This window comes from Dendrobates tinctorius, unplaced genomic scaffold, assembly GCF_039654945.1.
Source record: "Dendrobates tinctorius isolate UK_male_01 unplaced genomic scaffold, ASM3965494v1 ptg000163l, whole genome shotgun sequence".
Taxonomy (NCBI): domain Eukaryota; kingdom Metazoa; phylum Chordata; class Amphibia; order Anura; family Dendrobatidae; genus Dendrobates; species Dendrobates tinctorius.
This window is the reverse complement of record NW_027361830.1, coordinates 10481272-10501731: the sequence shown is the minus strand read 5'-3', so window position 1 is coordinate 10501731 and position 20460 is coordinate 10481272. Positions and strand designations below refer to the sequence as shown.

The 20460-nt window shown below is 44.5% G+C and overlaps 1 protein-coding gene across 2 annotated transcripts in view; it reads left to right on the top strand.

The window, feature by feature from the left end:
• CDH20 (cadherin 20) overlaps nucleotides 1–20460 on the top strand; it is an 818364-nt gene that overhangs the window by 722363 nt on the left and 75541 nt on the right. For both annotated transcript variants that reach the window (XM_073550198.1, XM_073550197.1), the window contains 2 exons: nucleotides 767–934; nucleotides 13172–13359. In XM_073550198.1, the coding sequence (XP_073406299.1) occupies nucleotides 767–934; nucleotides 13172–13359 (356 nt within the window). The remainder of the gene's footprint in view (nucleotides 1–766; nucleotides 935–13171; nucleotides 13360–20460) is intronic.

Sequence of the window (20460 nt, the reverse complement as noted above, 5' to 3'; positions counted from 1 at the left end):
TTGAGCGCTCAGACATTCTCCTTTTATCAAATTGGGGAGCAAGCTAATTGAAATTCTCCACAGTCCAGGATGTCAGCGCAGAAACTAGTTTCATGTTCTTCTACAAAACGAAAGTAGACATTCAAAAAAATCTTGATCTTTGGGGAAATATCCTATGAAGGGGTCAGGCTCATGATAGTCTTTTCAGAAAGAGCAAACGCATCTCAGTAGCTTTAGTGTAAATGAAGCAACTCAGTCATGCACTAATTATATGGCCAATATTCAGCCACAGTTCTTTCAAGAAGCATTGCTGCCACCTATTGGCAGAATCTGGTGTAGCAAGTTCAAATATCAGTTATTTCCAGCAAAGAATTACCTGTTACTCACACAACTGGAAAGTCTAAAGATTTGTGGACATGAAACTAATCTGTGCGCAGCCTGTCATTACAGAACTGATAATCATTTTCAAAATGATGTGAAATGTCTTGATGACTCTATAGCCGTACTTTAGTACACGGCACTGTAAGTTGTTTAATTGGCTATAGTACAGAAATTACATTGATTGGGTAGTTTTAGCATCTGGACAATTACCTCTGCCAATCTAAATGAAATACTTACTGCCATATGGAAGGATATCAGTAGAATTTCCGCAGGACATTATTACAATATCAACATTTTTTTCTCCTGTCTTTTTCCATTGTAAAAATGCACTTTTTCACTTAACAGTTAAATTGACTTTTCTGTATAATATATTGCCTAAACTAATGTTGCCTTGTTTCTCCTCCAGGAATAATTAGAACAGCTTTAACAAATATGGATCGAGAAGCAAGAGAATATTATGAAGTGCTAATCCAGGCCAAAGACATGGGTGGACAGATGGGGGGCTTAGCTGGAACAACCACTGTTAATATCACTCTCAGCGATGTGAATGACAATCCACCCAGATTTCCTCAAAGTAAGTGCATTAGTAGCAGCTTATAGTTTATTCAGTGCAGCTTGTATCTAACTTGGAACTATAATCTATCTCCAGACACTAAAAAGTTATGATATGCCTCATTACGTCATTTTACTTCATTCTCTTTATGCTGAAGTACTAGTTCGGTGCCAGGTTGATGCCTCTTTAGAAGCTCCTTTTAACTGCTGCTCTGTAATTAATAAACTTTACTCATTCTGTGTATAAAACTTTCCCTTTCGGAACCTTTCTGCTCCATGTACCTGTACTAAGAGAGGAAAATTTCCAAGCATAGGCTGTTTGAATATAGTTCATTGATTCTTGCTGAACAGCATTTGAAGGGAGATTCTACAGTAACAGCAACTGGGCACACACACATGGCATAGTGTTTGAGAAAGAAGAAAAAAAGTAAGTAAATCTATTACAATAATTCATTACTTTGCCATGGCTGGTGGATAATATTAAAAAAAAAATGTGCTTTATAGTTACTCTTTAATTGCTAAGTTATCACTCTGATATAAGGATTCAGTACTGAGTAGAAACATTACAATAGTGTTCCATGCATCATTTATTTTGGGAAGCCTTGAAATTGGAAGTTTATAAAAAACAAGACAACATTTTTCATTCTAACAGATTGATGAGAGCAAATTCATAAGTTACTGAACTGAAAACTTTACTAAGCTTTTCTTATCAAAGATCAGTTTGTAGAAAGTGAAGAATATGGGGCTGTGTTCACATCAGTGTCTTGTAAAGGGAATCCATGACCAATTGCAGAATCCATGTCACGTAAAACACTGGTGACACCTGATGAAGACCATTCAGTTTTAGTTTGGATCACCAACAGGGCCACACTGGCCATCTGGCAATTCTGGCAAATGCCAGAAGGGCCTGTCTAGTTGTGGGCCACCTCGTCACCTATGTTGTTAACAGAATCGGTGTTCTCAAGGCACCCTTACTGTTAAGAGTTAGAGCACAAAGTCACTGACTCAATCACTTACCACAGCAGGTTACAGGTATCATTAGAAATATTGGTCTTGTAGTAAATCTTGCTTTCCTCCATCCAGGGTAATATATTCCATCTGGTGCTTGGGTATGGGGACGGCATGGGCCTGTGTGATTTCCAATGCCAGGTGTTATGAATGGGTCACCGAGGAGGATGGCAGGAACAGGCTAAGCCACCAGAAAAATAGAGAGGTTGGTGACTAAGCAGATTGCAGACCTCTGATCCTATCCACACAACTAGCAGTAGCCGTGGAGCATACCTACGATGCCCTAGACGCCTCATCACAGCTGGAGAGCTAACTAAGCCTAAAGCAAGAAAGGTGAAATCTAAACTGCTCTGGAGCAGACCCCAAAAGGAATAGATAGCCCCCAAACATATATTGTCGGTGAGACAAGATGAAACACAAACACAGGCAGAAAAATAGACTGAGCAAATGATGGGGCACAAACTGACTAGATAGGAAAGGAAAGAAAAGACACTGTCTGCAATCACGCAAAAACCCTGAAAAATCCAACACGTCTGATGTAAAAGAAAAAACACTGAAGTCACACGACTTCGCCCCCTCTATATCAGCGCGCCGGTATGAACAGGGAGCAAAGCAAAAGAGACCAATATAACAGGGGACTAAACAAACTGACACAGGATGCAACATATGGAGTGGTGGTCCAGCACAGCCCCCAGAGGAGCAAGATGAACCCGCACAACAAGCAGAGAGAGACAAAACCAGATTAGATGCAAAGGATTAGCAAATGAGCCACTTAGCTGAACAATGCAGGATCAGGGCAGGAGACATCAGGCCTCAGAATGCACAGGAAAGCAATCACCAGCAGGGATTGAAGGAAGTCTGCAGACTTAAATATTCCAATCAGTAACCCCAGATCTCCAATCATCATAATCATCATCAGGTGGCAGACCTCTGTCAAACTGGCCAGCTCCACTACCTCCAGTAACCACCAGAGGGAGCAGGGGGAGCTTCGGCTCAGAAGTCTGAGCCTGGAAATTCACAACAGTACCCCCCTTGAGGAGGGGTCACCGAACCCTCATCCACGCCACCAGGCTGATCAGGATGGGCCAGGTGAAAGTCACGAATCAATCTCTTGGCATGAATGTCAGCAGCAGAGACCCAAGATTATCCTCCTGGCCATAACCCTTCCATTTGACCAAGTACTGAAGTCTCTGTCTAGCCAGACGAGAATCCAATATCTTCTCTACCTCATACTCCAAATTACCCTTAACCAGTACAGGGTCAGGGGGCACTGCCATGGGAACTACTGGCTCCACAAACCTTTTCAACAAAGATTTATGAAAAACGTTATGAATCTTAAACGTAATTGAAAGAGCCAAATGAAAAGAAACGGTGTTAAGGATTTCCAAAATCTTATAAGGTCCAATAAACCTTGGCTTGAATTTTGGAGATGCAACCTTCATGGGAATATTTTTTGAGGACAACCAAACCATATCACCCACTTTAAACCGGGGATCAATGGTCCTATGCTGGTTGGAAAACCATTGGGCCTTTTCCTGAGAGTGGGACAACTTATCCACTACTTGGTCCCAAATCTGCTGCATTCTCTCTACCACAGAATCCATATCTGGGCAGGCAGAAGCTTCCACCTGCCCCGAAGAAAATCGAGGATGAAACCAAAAGTTACAAAAGAAAGGAGACATTAAAGTGGCAGAACTAGCCCTATTGTTTAGTGCAAATTCGGCCAATGGCAAAAATGAGACCCAATCATCCTGATCAGCAGATATGAAACATCTCAAATAGAACTCCAAAGTCTGGTCTGTTCTCTCAGTCTGCCCGTTGGTCTGAGGATGAAATGCAGAGGACAAAGACAACTGAATTCCCAGTTTGGAGCAAAAAGCTCTCCAAAATCTGGAAACAAACTGGACTCCTCTGTCCAACACAATGTTCTCAGGAATCCCGTGCAGACGAACCACTTGTTGTAAAAACACGGGCACCAACTCAGAAGAAGATGGCAACTTTCGGAGTGGTTAAAGATGGACCATCTTAGAAAATCTATCACAGATCACCCTAATAACAGTCATTCTCTGAGAGACAGGGAGATCAGAGATAAAATCCATTGAGATATGGGTCCACGGCCTCCTAGGCACTGGCAGGGGCATCAACAAACCACTAGCATGAGAACAGAGCTTGGACCGAGAACAAGTCCCACAGGACTGCACAAAACTCCTGACATCACAAGATAAGGCAGGCCATCAAAAAGGATGACTCACCAAATCTCTGGTACCAAAGATACCTGGATGACCAGCCAACGCGGAGCAATGAATTTCAGACATTACTCTTTTCCTCCACTGGTCAGGGACATACAATTTTCCCATAGGGCATCGTTCAGGTTTATACTCCTGAAATTCCTCCAGAGCACGTCTCAAATCAAGAGAGATGGCGGAAAGAACTACACCCTCATTTAGAATGGTAGTAGGCTCGGTCACATCAAGAGAATCCACAAAGAAACTCCTGGAAAGGGCATCCGCCTTAACATTCTTAGTGCCCGGAAGAAAGGAGACCACAAAATTAAAACGCATGAAAAACAAGGCCCACCTAGCCTGTCTAGGATTCAAGCGTTTGGCTGATTCAAGATAAATCAAATTCTTGTGGTCGGTGAGGACCACAACTTGATGTTTAGCTCCCTCCAACCAATGTCTCCACTCTTCAAATGCCCATTTCATGGCCAACAATTCCCGATTCCCCACGTCATTGTTATGTTCAGATGGGGAAAATTTTCGAGAAAAGAATGCACAGGGATTCATCTTAGAAGTTACCGGATCTCTTTGGGACAAAGTGGCTCCTGCACCAATCTCAGAAGCATCTATCTCCACCTGAAATGGGAGTGAGACATCAGGTTGCCGTAGAACCGGAGCAGAAGTGAATCTCTGCTTAAGCTCCTGAAATGCCGAGACTGCCTCTGGAGACCAATTCACCACATCAGCTCCCTTTTTGGTCAAATCAGTCAGTGGTTTAACAATACCAGAAAAAATACTTATACATTTACGGTAGAAATTAGCAAAACCCAAAATCTTCTGGAGAGCCTTCAAAGAAGTTGGCTGAACCCAATCATAAATGGCCTGTACCTTGGCTGGGTCCATTTCAATAGCAGACGGGGACAATATTAATCCCAAAAACGAAATCCTCTGTACACCAAAGAGACACTTCGATCCCTTAACATACAGAGTATTTTCCCTCAAAATCCAGAACACAGTCCGAACATGTTCCACATAAGAATCCCAATCAATGGAAAAGATCAAAATATTATCCAGATAAATGATCAAAAATTTATCCACAAGGTCCTGGAAAATATTGTTCATAAAAGATTGGAAGATGGAAGGGGCATTAGTGAGCCCAAAAGGCATCACCAGGTACTCAAAATGTCCCTCCGGGGTATTAAATGCCGTCTTCCATTCATCCCCGTGCTTGATGCAAATAAGATTATACGCTTCCTTGAGGTCAAGTTTGGTAAACCAACAGGCACTTTTAACTCTGGAAAATAAATCAGAAATCAGGGGTAATGGGTACTAATATTTAACAGTGATTTTGTTAAGGGAACGATAGTCAATACATGGCCTTAATGAGCCATCTTTCTTGGCCACAAAAAAAACAGCACCTAAAGATGAAGAGGATGGTCTGATTTGACCTTTCTCCCACGACTTCTTGATATAAGATCGCATAGCATCATGTTCAGGTACCGGTAAGTTGAAAAGCCGACCCTTTGGAAATTTACACCCGGGCATTAACTCAATTGCACAGTTATAACTCCTATGAGGAGGCAAAGACGCAGACTGACTCTCACTAAATACATCAGAACAATCAGCCAAATAGTCAGGAATATCATGAGACTGGGGAGAGGAGGAGAAAACAGGAGTGTCACTAAGAACACATTGACAACCCCAAATCACCACAGACACAGATTTCCAATCCAAAACAGGTTTATGGGTTTGAAACCAAGGAAAACCCAGAACAATAGTATCATGCAAATTGTGCAACACCAAAAATTTACAATTCTCTTGGTGGTCCGGGGTGACCTGCATTATAACCTGGGTCCAAAACTGGGGTTTATTCTCCGCCAAAGGAGTAGCAGCAATACCCCTCAAAGGGATAGGAGTCCGCATCCGCAGGGGTATCATGGGAAAACCACAACGTTTGGCAAAGTCAAAATTCCTCAGATTCAAAGCTGCTCCTGAATCAACAAAAGCATTAGCCGAAAATGTAGACAAGGAGCAGATCAAGGTAATCGCCAAAAGGAACTTAGACTGTACACTGCCCATAGCAAATGTGTGAGCAAAACGCTTTTCTCATTTAGGGCAGACAGAAATAGTATGAGAGGCGTCCCCACAAAAAAAACACAACTTATTACACCTTCTAAACTCCTGATGTTGTGCCCTAGACAAAACCCTGCATGGGTTCAGAAGTTTGTTCGAAAGGCGGCACCGCCTCTCGTGTAGTTTTACATTCACATAAACGCCGATCAATTTGAATGGCCAATGACATAATGAACATGCTGCGTTTTTTACCGCTAAGCGATTCCGCAGCGGTAAAAGACGCACCATTGGCACAACATGTGCGTTTTCTATTAGGAATACATGGAATGCTTTTTTTAAGCGTTTCCGCAGCAGAATCACGCGTTTAAAAAAGCCACGGAAACGCTTAAAAACGCTACGTGGGCACACAGCCTGAAAGTCAATACTGGGACAAGAAATATCTGAAGAGAGAATTTTCAAAGCCTTAATAGCCTGATAAAATGAGTGACCTTTGCCCAGACCTTGTGAATTGGCCCTTGGCTGGATCAGTAATGGGCACAGACATCCACTTCAACTCAGGCTGTGCGCCCACGTTGCAGAAATGCTGTATATATATAACAGATTATGAATCTTACAGACTCCATCGATGGAAGGGTTATGACTTATTTAATAGACAGCTGGCTATAATGATCACTTATATTTTTTGAATTGTCAGAAATGTATTTTTGTACATTTTAAGTTGCTTGGCAATTATTCTCACATTAACAGATGAAAATAAAAATTTGAGTTGGGAAAATTTATGATTTTCATTTTCCGTATTTTTCGGATTATAAGACACTTTTTTCCCCAAAAATTTTGAGGGAAAATGGGGGTGCGTCTTATAATGTGGGTATACCTTATCGGCCTCTGTGGAGCAGGGCCCCAGGGTCGATGCTGGAGGAGGCAAGAGTGGAGCGTTGCTGCAGGCCGCAGGCTGGGATGAGGGGGTGTTCCGATGTGCAACGCTGCGGGTGTTCATTGGTGCGACGGTTCTGACAACATTTTGTGAAAGCCCAGAGCCCCCGCACTTACATGGTTTACTGTGCAGTGGACTCCAGGAAAATGGCTGCCGGGGCAGATCTTTGCACCAAGATCTCGGGAGATAAGATCTCAGTGCTAAGCAACACTCCACTCATGCCTCCTCCAGCAGCGACCCTGGGACCCCGCTTCACCGGAGCCCCCACCCCCGGTAAGCAATAAGACGCCAGGATTATAAGAAGCACCACCATTTAATTAAAAAAAAAGATTTTTTTCCTCTTTTTCTCCTCAAAATTTGGAGTGCGTCTTATAATATGATGCGTCTTATAATCTGAAAAATACTGTAGTTGCATAATAAATGTAATTGTTGCCCAAATAGTCTGCACACATAGATATTCTTCTAATAGAGACATAACCTCACTTTTAGGGCACAGTCAGATGACAGTATATCACAGACGATGATTGTATCGCAGTGCACGGACTTGCCAATGGCTCTCCTGACTCGAGCGCTACAGCATGTATTTCTATGCAGCTGTCATACTTGGGTCAGGAGTGCCACCAGCCAGTCCATGCACTACAGTGCAATCGTCATCCATGTTAAACGGCTGTCTGACTGCGCCCTTACACTTTTTAACCCCTTCCCGACCTGTGACACAGCGTATGCGTCATGAAAGTCGGTGCCAATCCGACCTATGACGCATACCCTGTGTCATGAATTCAAAGCCCCCCTGCGGGTCGGGTGACCGGGGTCAATGAAAGGTCACCTGACCCGCAGATACAGGGGGCTTTGTAATTCACCACAGGGGGCGTGGCTTTGCCCCCACGTGGCTACGATCGCTCTGATTGGCTGTTAAAAGTGAAACAGCCAATCAGAGCGATAGTAATATTTCATCAATGAAAATTGATGAAATATTACAATCCAGCCATGGCCGATGCTGCAATAGCATCGGACATGGCTGGAGACACCGATTTGACCCCCCCACCGGTGATCGCCCCCCCGCCACCAAATGACAGCGGCGATCTGCCGCCGCTGTCATCATCTGCCCCCCCTCCCATTCCCTCCGCTCCCCGCCAGCTTCCGATCCCCCCCTCACCCACTCTCACCGCCCCCAGCACCTTCTAAGTTCCCCTGTCGCTCCCGGTGTCCGGCGGGTCCGGTTCATGGGCGCCGCCATCTTGGAAAATGGCGGGCGCATGCGCAGTGCGCCCGCCCGAATCTGCCGGCTGCAGATTCCATTATTTCATTTTGATCACTCTCAGTGATCAAAATGAAATAAAAAGTAAATGAACCCCCCGATTATCACCCCCATAGGTAGGCACAACTAATAAAATAAAGAAAATATTTTTATTTTTATTTTTCCATCAGGGTTAGGGTTAGGGTTGGAAAAGAGGGTTAGGGCTAGGGTTGGAAAGAGGGTTAGGGTTAGGGTTGGAAAGAGGGTTAGGGTTGGAAAGAGGGTTAGGGTTGAAAAGAGGGTTAGGGTTGGAAAGAGGGTTAGGGTTGGAAAGAGGGTTAGGGTTGGAATGAGGGTTAGGGTTGGAATTAGGGTTAGAATTAGGGTTAGGCTTGTGGTTAGTGTTATGGTTAGTGTTGGGGTTAGGGGTGTGTTGGGGTTAGGTTTATGGTTAGGGTTGGGATTAGGGTTAGGGAAGTGTTCGGTTTAGGGCTGTGGTTAGGGGTGTGTTGGGGTTAGGGTTGGAGTTAGAATTGAGGGGTTTCCACTGTTTAGGCACATCAGGGGGTCTCCAAACGCGATATGGTGCAACCTTTGATTCCAGCCAATTTTGCGTTCAAAAAGTCAAACGGTGCTCACTCCCTTCCAAGCCCCGACGTGTGCCCAAACAGTGGTTTACCCCCACATATGGGGTATCAGCGTACTCAGGAAAAATTGCACAACAAGTTTTGGGGTCTAATTTCTCCTGTTACCCTTGGGAAAATAAAAAATTGGGGGCTAAAAAATTATTTTTGTGGAAAAAAAATGTTTTTTTCATTTTCATGTCTGCATTATAAACTTCTGTGAAGCACTTGGGGGTTAAAAGTGCTCACCATACATCTACATAAGTTCCTTGGAAGGTCTAGTTTCCAAAATGGTGTCACTTGTGGGGGGTTTCCACTGTTTAGGCACATCAGGGGCTCTGCAAACGTAATGACGACTGCAGACTATTCCATCAAAGTCTGCATTTCAAAACGTCACTACTTCCCTTCCGAGCCCCGACGTGTGCCCAAACAGTGGTTCCCCCACACATATATAGGGTATCAGCGTACTCAGGACAAACTGGACAACAACTTTTGGGGTCCAATTTATCCTGGTACCCTTGTGAAAAAAAAAATTGCGGGCTAAAAATCATTTTTTTTTTAGGGAAAAAAATGATTTTTTATTTTCACGGCTCTGCGTTATAAACTTCTGTGAAGCACTTGGGGGTTCAAGGTGCTCACTACACATCTAGATAAGTTCCTTGGGGGGTCTAGTTTCCAAAATGGGGTCACTTGTGGGGGGTTTCTACTGTTTAGGCACACAGGGGCTCAGCAAATGTAACATGACGCCCGCAGACCATTCCATCAAAGTCAGCATTTCAAAATGTCACTACTTCCCTTCCGAGCCCCGACGTGTGCCCAAACAGTGGTCCCCCCCCACATATGGGGTACCAGCGTACTCAGGACAAACTGGAAAACAACTTTTGGGGTCCAATTTATCCTGGTACCCTTGTGAAAAAAAAAAATTGCCGACTAAAAAATTTTTTTTTTAGGAAAAAAAAAGATTTTTTATTTTCACTGCTCTGCATTATAAACTTCTGTGAATCACCTGGGGGTTCCAAGTGCTCACTATGCATCTAGATAAGTTCCTTAGGGGGTCTAGTTTCCAAAATGGGGTCATTTGTGGGGGAGCTCCAAAGTTTAGGCACACAGGGGATCTCCAAACACGACATGGTGTCCGCTAACGATTGGAGCTAATTTTCATTTCAAAAAGTCAAATGGTGCTCATTCCCTTCTGCGCCCTGCCGTGAACCCAAACAGTGCCCCCCCCACATATGGGGTGCCAGCGTACTCAGGACAATCTGGACAACAACTTTTGTGGTCCAATTTCTCCTGTTACCCTTGTGAAAATAAAAAATAGCGTGCTAAAAAATCATTTTTGAGGAAAAAAAAATGATTTCTTATTTTCACTGCTCTATGTTATAAACTTTTGTGAGGCACTTGGGAGTTCAAAGCGCTCACTACACATCTAGATAAGTTCCTTAAGGGGTCTAGTTTCCAAAATGGTGTCACTTATGGGGGAGCTCCAATGTTTAGGCACACAGGGGCTCTCCAAACGCGACATGGTGTCCAATAACAATTGGAGCTAATTTTCCATTCAAAAAGTCAAATGGCGCTCCTTCCCTTCTGGGCCCTGCCGTGCACCCACAGTGGTTTATGACCACATATGAGGTATTGGTGTGCTCAGGAGAAATTGCCCAACAAATTTTAGGATCCATTTTATCCTATTGCCCATGTGAAAATGAAAAAACTGAGGCTAAAAGATAATTTTTGTGAAAAAAAAGTGCTTTTTTTTTTTAAGGATCAATTTGAGAAGCACCTGGGGGTTCAAAGTGATCACTATGCATCTAGATAAGTTCCTTGGGGGGTATAGTTTCCAAAATGGGGTCACTTGTGGGGGAGCTCCAGTGTTTAGGCACACAGCGACTCTCCAAACGCGACATGGCAAGCGCTAAATATTCCAGCATATTTTCCATTCAAAAAGTCAAATGGCGCTCCTTCCCTTCTGAGCCCTGCCGTGCGCCCAAACAGTGGTTTATGACCACATATGAGGTATCGGTGTACTCAGGGGAAATTGCCTAACAAATTTTAGGATCCATTTTATCCTGTTGCCCATGTGAAAATGAAAAAATTGATGCTGAAAGGAAATTTGTGTTGGAAAAATTAAAATGTCCATTTTTTCCTTCCACATTGCCTTAGCTGCTGTGAAACACCTGAAGGGTTAATAATCTTCTTGAATGTGGTTTTGAGTAGCTTGAGGGGTGCAGTTTTTAGAATGGTGTCACTTTTCGGTATTTTCTGCCATATAGACCCCTCAAAGTGACTTCAAATGTGAGGTGGTCCCTAAAAAAAATGGTTTTGTAAATTATGTTGTAAAAATGAGAAATCACTGGTCAACTTTTATCCCTTATAACTTCCTAACAAAAAAATATTTTGCTTCCAAAATTGTGCTGATGTAAAGTAGACATGTGGGAAATGTTATTTAGTAACTATTTTGTGTCACATAACTCTCTAGTTTAACAGAATAAAAATTAAAAATTTGAAAATTGCGAAATTTTCGAAATTTTCAAAATTTTCACCAAATTTCTGATTTTTTTCACAAATAAACGCAAAAATTATCGACCTAAATTTACCACTAACATGAAGCCCAATATGTCACGAAAAAACAATCTCAGAATCGCTAGGATGCGTTGAAGCGTTCCAGAGTTATTACCTCATAAAGGGACACTGGTCAGAATTGCAAAAAATGGCCAGGTCATTAAGGTCAAAATAGGCTGGGTCATGAAGGGGTTAAATATTGAGGTTTGAGGTTTATTATCTTTTTGGATTGATTGTCAGCACTGTATTAGTTCAAAATTAAAATTGATCATCAAAAATATAAATTGCTAAATAATAGAACTTACAAAAAACAGGAGAACAACCAGAGTATAGCATAAAAAATCAATGAATTTTATTAACATGTACAAATACTAAAAACAGCATAAAAGACATAGACATTGTAAGGACACCAATAGATCCGGAAAAATAACACAATGCTGTGAAAGTAATACCATAAGAAGTCCCTCTATTAACACATCAATGTCCCATAAGGATTAGTATAAAGCACAACAGGTTAAATCCTGACTATGTATAATTTGGAGCCACCAAACAAATGGATACGGCTCGACCGACCATACGGCCTGTATATCTACCATATGGCTATAAAACCCCGCAGTGGACAAATTGTTGGAACAATGAAGGGAGAGCAAACAACTACTCACTTGATAGACACAGCAGAGGTAAACCGGAAAAACCCCAACGCGCATTTCGCTATACAACCATAGCTTTATCGAGGGGAAGTGTTATTTTTCCGGATCTATTGGTGTCCTTACAATGTCTATGTCTTTTATGCTGTTTTTAGTATTTGTGCATGTTAATAAAATTCATTGATTTTTTATGCTATACTCTGGTTGTTCTCCTGTTTTTCATGATCCTCTAGCAGAGTGGCTAATTGCACTCACTTGGGTGTGTGCACACCCAGTGCAAGTTTATGATGAGTCTGGTTTTTGTGGTGATAATAGAACTTACGTTGTACATTGATTTGTTGCTGTAAGCAAAAAAAGAACATGAGATTTTTTGAATTTCCTAAAATAGGCTGATCATAGAATATTTCACAACAGGAACCCTCAGCAATCAGTTGTAAGCTATGGGAGTTAAAAAAAAAATCCCACTGCTGCAAGAAGCATTACAAACTATGCAAACCATGATAAAGCTAGTGCTGCAAATGAGGACCCCGGATCACCAGAATTTCCTATTTTCAAAAAAATATAACCTAGCAGGCCCTTTTGTCACATAATTACTATACATCTCCTTTCTTACAGCTATTGACCAGACATACCATGCTTATTCTTGCTAGTGCACTTGTCCTCCAGAGATGATTTCATATTGTGAAAGTAAATGATATGTAAGGGATTTACCTGAAGTTAACATAGCAATCAAACAATGTTACAGGGGAAGTAATCAATACAGATGTATAGATGAATGACCTAATTTGTGTTTCTTTTAGAATCACTTGTAATATGCTGTCTTATTTTTTTCACTCTCTCTCTCTCTTTCTTCTCCTCACTCTTCTTTTTCCTTGCTCTTCCATTCTCCTTCTTTCTACCTTTCTCCATTCTCTTTCCTCTTCCCTTCTTCTCTCAATTTGTCTCTTATCTCTCTCAATCAGAACATTACCAAATGAATGTTTTAGAGTCATCGCCGGTGAACTCCACTGTTGGTAGAGTTCTGGCAATGGATTTAGATGAAGGAGTCAATGCAGAAATGAAATACACCATTATAGACGGAGATGGTCTGGATATGTTTGATGTTTCGACTGACCCAACATACCAAGTTGGAGTTATCACAGTGAAAAAGGTAACCCTTACTCTCATAGAAACATGAGGAACTTTCATATGTAACCAGAAACAGCATGAATTATATGTTCTTCAATGTCAACCCTACAAACTATTGAGGGTCTGTCCTTCAGGTAATGGATAATTAGAATATTTAGTCATGCAGTTCACCAGCAAAATATAAGTATGGACCCATTCAGAACAGTCGGTAATTCATTTAATGATAATGACTAGAGTTGATCGACTTTTGGTTTTTTAGGGTCGCGTTTCGTTTCGTGAAACACGACTTTTCCAAAAGTCGGGTCGAGCAAGATCGTCCTATTATAGGGAAAAGTCGGGGTCGTCCCGAAACACGAAACCCAATGTAAGTCAATGGGGAATAAAAGTCGGCAGTGAGAGGAGGACAGGAAACACACCTACAGTGCCCATTTGAATGCCAAAAGCATCAATTCTTCTTTCTTAAGCTTGTCAACCTTAATTAACTTAATAATACAAGTTACGCACTGAAAAATGGGGGTTATTTGGCTACAAACTGTGGGGGGGAGGGCTGGCTCCAGGTTTTCATGTGCCCTGGGAGAAAGAGCGCCCCTTTAACACATACCACAACTCATCCTGCTCCGATACGGCAGAGAAATAGCGGTATAGTACAATGAAAAATACCTCACTTTTTACATCTCATGACGAGGCCCATCTATTTCTCCATACAGAATCATTGGTCCCATATAATGTTTGAAACAGTATATGATGAGCTCCACATAATGCTACAGTATATGTTGGTCCCCATGGATGAAGCTCCACTGTCTTATGGGCCCAAATAATGCTCCAAACATAATGGGCCCCATTTCTAATGCTCTAGTATATAATGGGCCCTGTAAATGCTGCTCCAGTGTCTGATGTCCACCTTTGGAATGTTCCAGTGTATGGTGGGCCCCATCTATCATTCTCCAGAGTATAGTGCTCCCCAAAAATTGCTGTCCCAACATTGAAAACAATCAAATAAGTCTCCTCGCTAGGGAATCCCTGTACTTGTCTGGACAGGTGCTGTAGCTTGCTTAACAGCTCGCCAGCTGTTCTCACGCCCAGTATGGATTACACGTGATTGCACAAAGGTGAGAAAGGGTACCGTATCCCCAGATAACATGTATGGATAGCGTACACATTCAAAATATATGTCTCAGGAGGCAGGCTCAGACGGTGTTAGGCCCAGTATGGATTGCACGTGATTGCACAAAGGTTAGAAAGGGTACCGTATCCCCGGATAACATGTATGGATAGCGTACACATTCAAAATATATGTCTATACAGCATGAGGCAGGCTCAGACGGTGTTAGGCCCAGTATGGATTGCACGTGATTGCACAAAGGTTAGAAAGGGTACCGTATCCCTGGATAACATGTATGGATAGCGTACACATTCAAAATATATGTTTATACAGCATGAGGCAGGCTCAGACGGTGTTAGGCCCAGTATGGATTGCACGTGATTGCACAAAGGTTAGAAAGGGTACCGTATCCCTGGATAACATGTATGGATAGCGTACACATTCAAAATATATGTCTATACAGCATGAGGCAGGCTCAGACGGTGTTAGGCCCAGTATGGATTGCATGTGATTGCACAAAGGTTAGAAAGGGTACCGTATCCCTGGATAACATGTATGGATAGCGTACACATTCAAAATATATGTCTCAGGAGGCAGGCTCAGACGGTGTTAGGCCCAGTATGGATTGCACGTGATTGCACAAAGGTTAGAAAGGGTACCGTATCCCCGGATAACATGTATGGATAGCGTACACATTCAAAATATATGTCTATACAGCATGAGGCAGGCTCAGACGGTGTTAGGCCCAGTATGGATTGCACGTGATTGCACAAAGGTTAGAAAGGGTACCGTATCCCTGGATAACATGTATGGATAGCGTACACATTCAAAATATATGTCTCAGGAGGCAGGCTCAGACAGTGTTAGGCCCAGTATGGATTGCACGTGATTGCACAAGGGTTAGAAAGGGTACCGTATCCCCGGATAACATGTATGGATAGCGTACACATTCAAAATATATGTCTATACAGCATGAGGCAGGCTCAGACGGTGTTAGGCCCAGTATGGATTGCACGTGATTGCACAAAGGTTAGAAAGGGTACCGTATCCCTGGATAACATGTATGGATAGTGTACACATTCAAAATATATGTCTCAGGAGGCAGGCTCAGACGGTGTCAGGCACAGTATGGATTTGACGGCCCAGATTACACAGCGGAGGAGCAGGGAGAGGTAAAGATTGCAAATGCTGGGGCCCTGCCCAAGCAAGGGGGGCCCACTCGTGGGCGTCGGTACTGGCACTGGGCCCCTCATAGTACAGCAGTGTGTCTGACGGCGGGTGTGCACCACCACCGTCAGAGACACTTGATTGCACTATGAGGGACCCTGTGCCAGTGCCCGCGCCCAAGAGTCGGCCTACCCACCTGTCCAGGGCAACGGCACTCGCACGGTGTCGTGCGGTAGGTGGTGACCCCGGCCATGGGGGGGAGGCAGCACAGTTAGGGAGTTTTAGAAAGTGGCATATGTTGATGTTGGACATTCAGCTGATGCAAAAGGCGAAATAGGTGAAGTACCAGGAAGAGGTGGACCAAAGCAAGCCATTTTTCTGTCACCCTATGTGTCATCAGGGGAAGGTGGGACAAAAGCCTTGGAAACCCATGCGTGGTTCATTTTAATGAAGGTTAGATCATCCACATTTTGGGTTGACAGACGGGTCCTTTTTTCTGTCAGGATTGATCCAGCTGCACTGAAGACTCTTTCCGATAGCACACTTGCAGCTGGGCAAGCGAGCTCCTGTAAGACATATTGGGCCAATTCAGGCCAGGTGTCCAGTTTAGCGGCCCAATAGTCAAAGGGGAATGACCTGTGTGGGAGAACATCGATATGGGAGGAAAAGTAGTTTGTTACCATAGTTGACAACTGCTGTCTCCTGTCACTTTCCATCGATGCAGTATTACCAGTTGTGTGAGCGGTATTTGAAAAATCAGTCCACAACATTGTCATGAAACCCCTGTCTCCAACGCCACTTCTGCTGTGTGCACCACGAACACCTCTGCCAAGCTGCCCCCGGCCCGTACGGCTCGTGTGAGAACCATCACCGCTGCTGTGTGCTGGGAATGCCTCAAGCAACCGATTTACCAGAGTTGCTTGTTTATTAGCCAATATTAGGGCAAGGTTCTCCTGTGGCATGATGTTTTGTAATTTGCCTTTATAGCGTGGATCCAGGATGCTGGCCAACCAGTAGTCGTCATCGTTCATCATTTTGGCAATGCGGGGGTCCCTTTTTAGGATCCGCAAGGCATAATCTGACATGTGGGCCAATGTTCCCGGTGTCAATGATGCACTGCGAGTGCTGGGTGGAGGAGCACTTTCTGGCAAATCCACATCCCTCCAGTCACGCACAAACCCTGTACCAGACCTTGCCACGCCAACATTTTCACTTGCCCCATGAGATGCATCCTCCTCCCCTAAGTAATCATCCCCATCATCCTCCTCCTCCTCCTCTTCTTCCTCCACCTCGTCCAGGAGAGGTACCTGAGCAGACAATGGCTGAATGTCATCAAGGATTCCCTCCTCCTCTTCCTCCTCATCAACATTGGCTGCAGACGCCTGCTCCTTAAGGTGCGTCAAAGTTTGCATGAGCAGACGCATAAGTGGGATGCTCATGCTTAGGATGGCGTCGTCTGCGCTTACCAGCCGTGTGCATTCCTCAAAACACTGAAGGACTTTACAAAGGTCTTTCAGCTTCGACTACTGCACACCTGTCAACTCCATGTCTGCTCTCAAAGTGCCTGGCCGTGTATCCTCCCACAAATGCATTATGGCCTGCCTCTGCTCGCACAGCCACTCCACCATGTGCAGGGTGGAGTTCCACCTTGTTGCAATGTCGATAATGAGGTGGTGGTTGGGAAGGTGGAGCAATCGCTGCAGCTTCTGCATACGAACGGAGTGTACAGGCGACCGGCGGATGTGCGCGCACAGTCTTCGCACCTTCTGGAGCAGGGCTGTTAACTCCGGATAATTTTTGAGGAAGCAATGCACCACCAGGTTCAAGGTGTGAGCCAAGCAAGGTATGTGGCTGAGTTTTGAAAGGGCTATGGCTGCCACAAAATTACGGCCGTTATCACTAACTACCTTGCCTGCCTCAAGATGTACACTGCCCAGCCATGACTCAGTTTGTCGCTTCAAGTACTCGGCCAGCACCTCGGCGGTGTGTCTGTCGCCCAAACACATCATCTGCAACACAGCCTGCTGACGCTTTCCACTAGCTGCTCGATAGGGGGACACATCGTGTGCAACAGTGGCAGCTGCAGATGGAGTGCTCGTACGACTGCGCTCTGTGGACGAGCTTTCGCTTCTGGAGGAGGTGGAGGAGGAGGAGGGTCGAACGCCTACAGCCAACTGTTTCCTATACCGTGGGCTAGGCAGCACTGTCCCACCACCGCTGTCCCCTCTGGACCCTGCATCCACCACATTAACCCAGTGCGCAGTGATGGACACGTAACGGCCCTGGCCATGCCGACTGGACCATGCATCAGTTGTGAGGTGCACCTTTCCGCTCACTGACTGCTTGAGTGCATGGACAATGCGGTCTTTCACATGATGGTGGAGGGCTGGGATGGCTTTGCGAGAGAAGAAGTGGCAACTGGGTAGGTCATAGCGTGGTACTGCATAGGCCATGAGTTCGCGGAGAGCTGTGTTTTCCACCAACCGAAAGGGCATCAAACGAGATTAGTTTGGCAATGTGGGCGTTCAAACCCAGTGTACGCGGATGAGAGACTGAGTACTTTCTTGACCTACTCATAGTGTCTGGGAGGGTGAGCTGGACTTGAGAGCTGCATATAGTGGAAGTAGCGGTGGACAGGGCGGACTGAGAGAGGGTTGATGATGGTGATGGAGTTGGTGTTCTTTCTGATGGCCTAGAATCAGTATTTCGTTGATATAACAGTGGGATTCCCTGACTGCTGTGGTCTTGCAACGACACCTCAACATTTGCTGCTGTGCTAACCGGTGGGCTTACAGTGGGGGAAACAATGTAGCGTTGCTGACTACCTTCGTTGTGATCAGTTGCACATGTGGCACTTGAGGTTTGGTGTTGTGTCCACACTTGCAAGTGCATGCTGGTTAAATGTCTAAGCATGCAACTGGTATTCAAATTTTTCAGATTTTTCCCTCGGCTAAAGGTCTTTGCGCACTTCTTACAGATAACCTTGGCCTGATCATGAGGATTTTGTTCAAAAAAGTGCCACACTGCACTCTTCCTACTTTGGCAGACATTTTGCGGCCTAGCACGCTGTGATCTTTTGACCCTCTGGACAAGCTGTCCAGCAACTCTTTTGATGTTTGGAACCTGTCTTTGGAGTGCTCCGGGCCTGCCAGATAACAGCAGTTGCGATGTCGATGTCTGCTGTGGATGCTCCTCATCTGAGCTATTGGAAGCAGCACCCTCTTCCCCCAATGGATGCCAATCTGGGTCAACAACTGGGTCATCCATCACCTCCTCTTCTATGTCATGTGCACCTTCCTCTGTGTCACCGTGTATGGTGGTATAGTGTGCGGGAAGGGGCACCTGAGTCTCATCAGGGTCAGAATCTGGCTCTGTACACTGCAAGGACAATGTAGTGCTCTGAGTGAATGTACCAGCAGAATCATCAATCAGCGGCTGTGCATCAGTGCACTCCATGTCAGATTCATCTTGGCCTGGGTAATTCACCATTTGACTTGATAATCCAGGCATGGTATGTGAAAACAGCTCCATGGAGTAATCAGTAGTATGGCCTGCGTCATCCTTCAATCTTGGTTGGGGTGAAGGACACAAGGAAAGGTGTGGTTCATGAACATGAGCCTCCAATGACGACTCAGTGCTTTTACTTTTTACAACTGAAGAAGAGGAGGCGATAGAGCTGGAGGCTGAGTCAGCAATGTAAGACAAAACTTTTTCCTGATGCTCTGGCTTTAAAAGCGGTTTGCCAACTCCTAGAAAACTAAGCGTTCGAGGCCTTATGTAGCCAGACGATGACGCAGGGTCAGCACCTCCTGCATTCGGTCCTATTTTGCTCTTGCCACTACCATCAGATCCACCACCAACACCATCATTACCAGCTGCCAACCCCCACCCAATTCCACGGCCTCTTCCACCAGCCTTCCTCATTTTTGGTAGAAATGTAGACAAAATCCAACAGACTATATAGTAATGTAAAACAAGGTACAAGGTGTCTATAGGACAGGGGAGATTTTGAATTTCTGCACACACTTGTGGACAGTGGACACTTTTGGATTGTGTGAGGCCCACTGATATCTGAGCGCTATGTGACAGGCTCCATGGCACTGCTGTGACAAAAGTGACTAGAGGATAAGGGAGATTTTGAATATCTGCACACACTTTTGGACACTGGACACTTTTGGATTGTGTGAGGCCCACTGATATCTGAGCGCTATATGACAGGCTCGATGGCACTGCTGTGACAAAAGTGACTAGAGGATAAGGGAGATTTTGAATATCTGCACACACTTTTGGACACTGGACACTTTTGGATTGTGTGAGGCCCACTGATATCTGAGCGCTATGTGACAGGCTCGATGGCACTGCTGTGACAAAAGTGACTAGAGGATAAGGGAGATTTTGAATTTCTGCACACACTTGTGGACAGTGGACACTTTTGGATTGTGTGAGGCCCACTGATATCTGAGCGCTATGTGACAGGCTCGATGGCACAGCTGTGACAAAAGTGACTAGAGGATAAGGGAGATTTTGAATTTCTGCACACACTTGTGGACAGTGGACACTTTTGGATTGTGTGAGGCCCACTGATATCTGAGCGCTATGTGACAGGCTCGATGGCACTGCTGTGACAAAAGTGACTAGAGGATAAGGGAGATTTTGAATTTCTGCACACACTTGTGGACAGTGGACACTTTTGGATTGTGTGAGGCCCACTGATATCTGAGCACTATGTGACAGGCTCGATGGCACAGCTGTGACAAAAGTGACTAGAGGATAAGGGAGATTTTGAATTTCTGCACACACTTGTGGACAGTGGACACTTTTGGATTGTGTGAGGCCCACTGATATCTGAGCGCT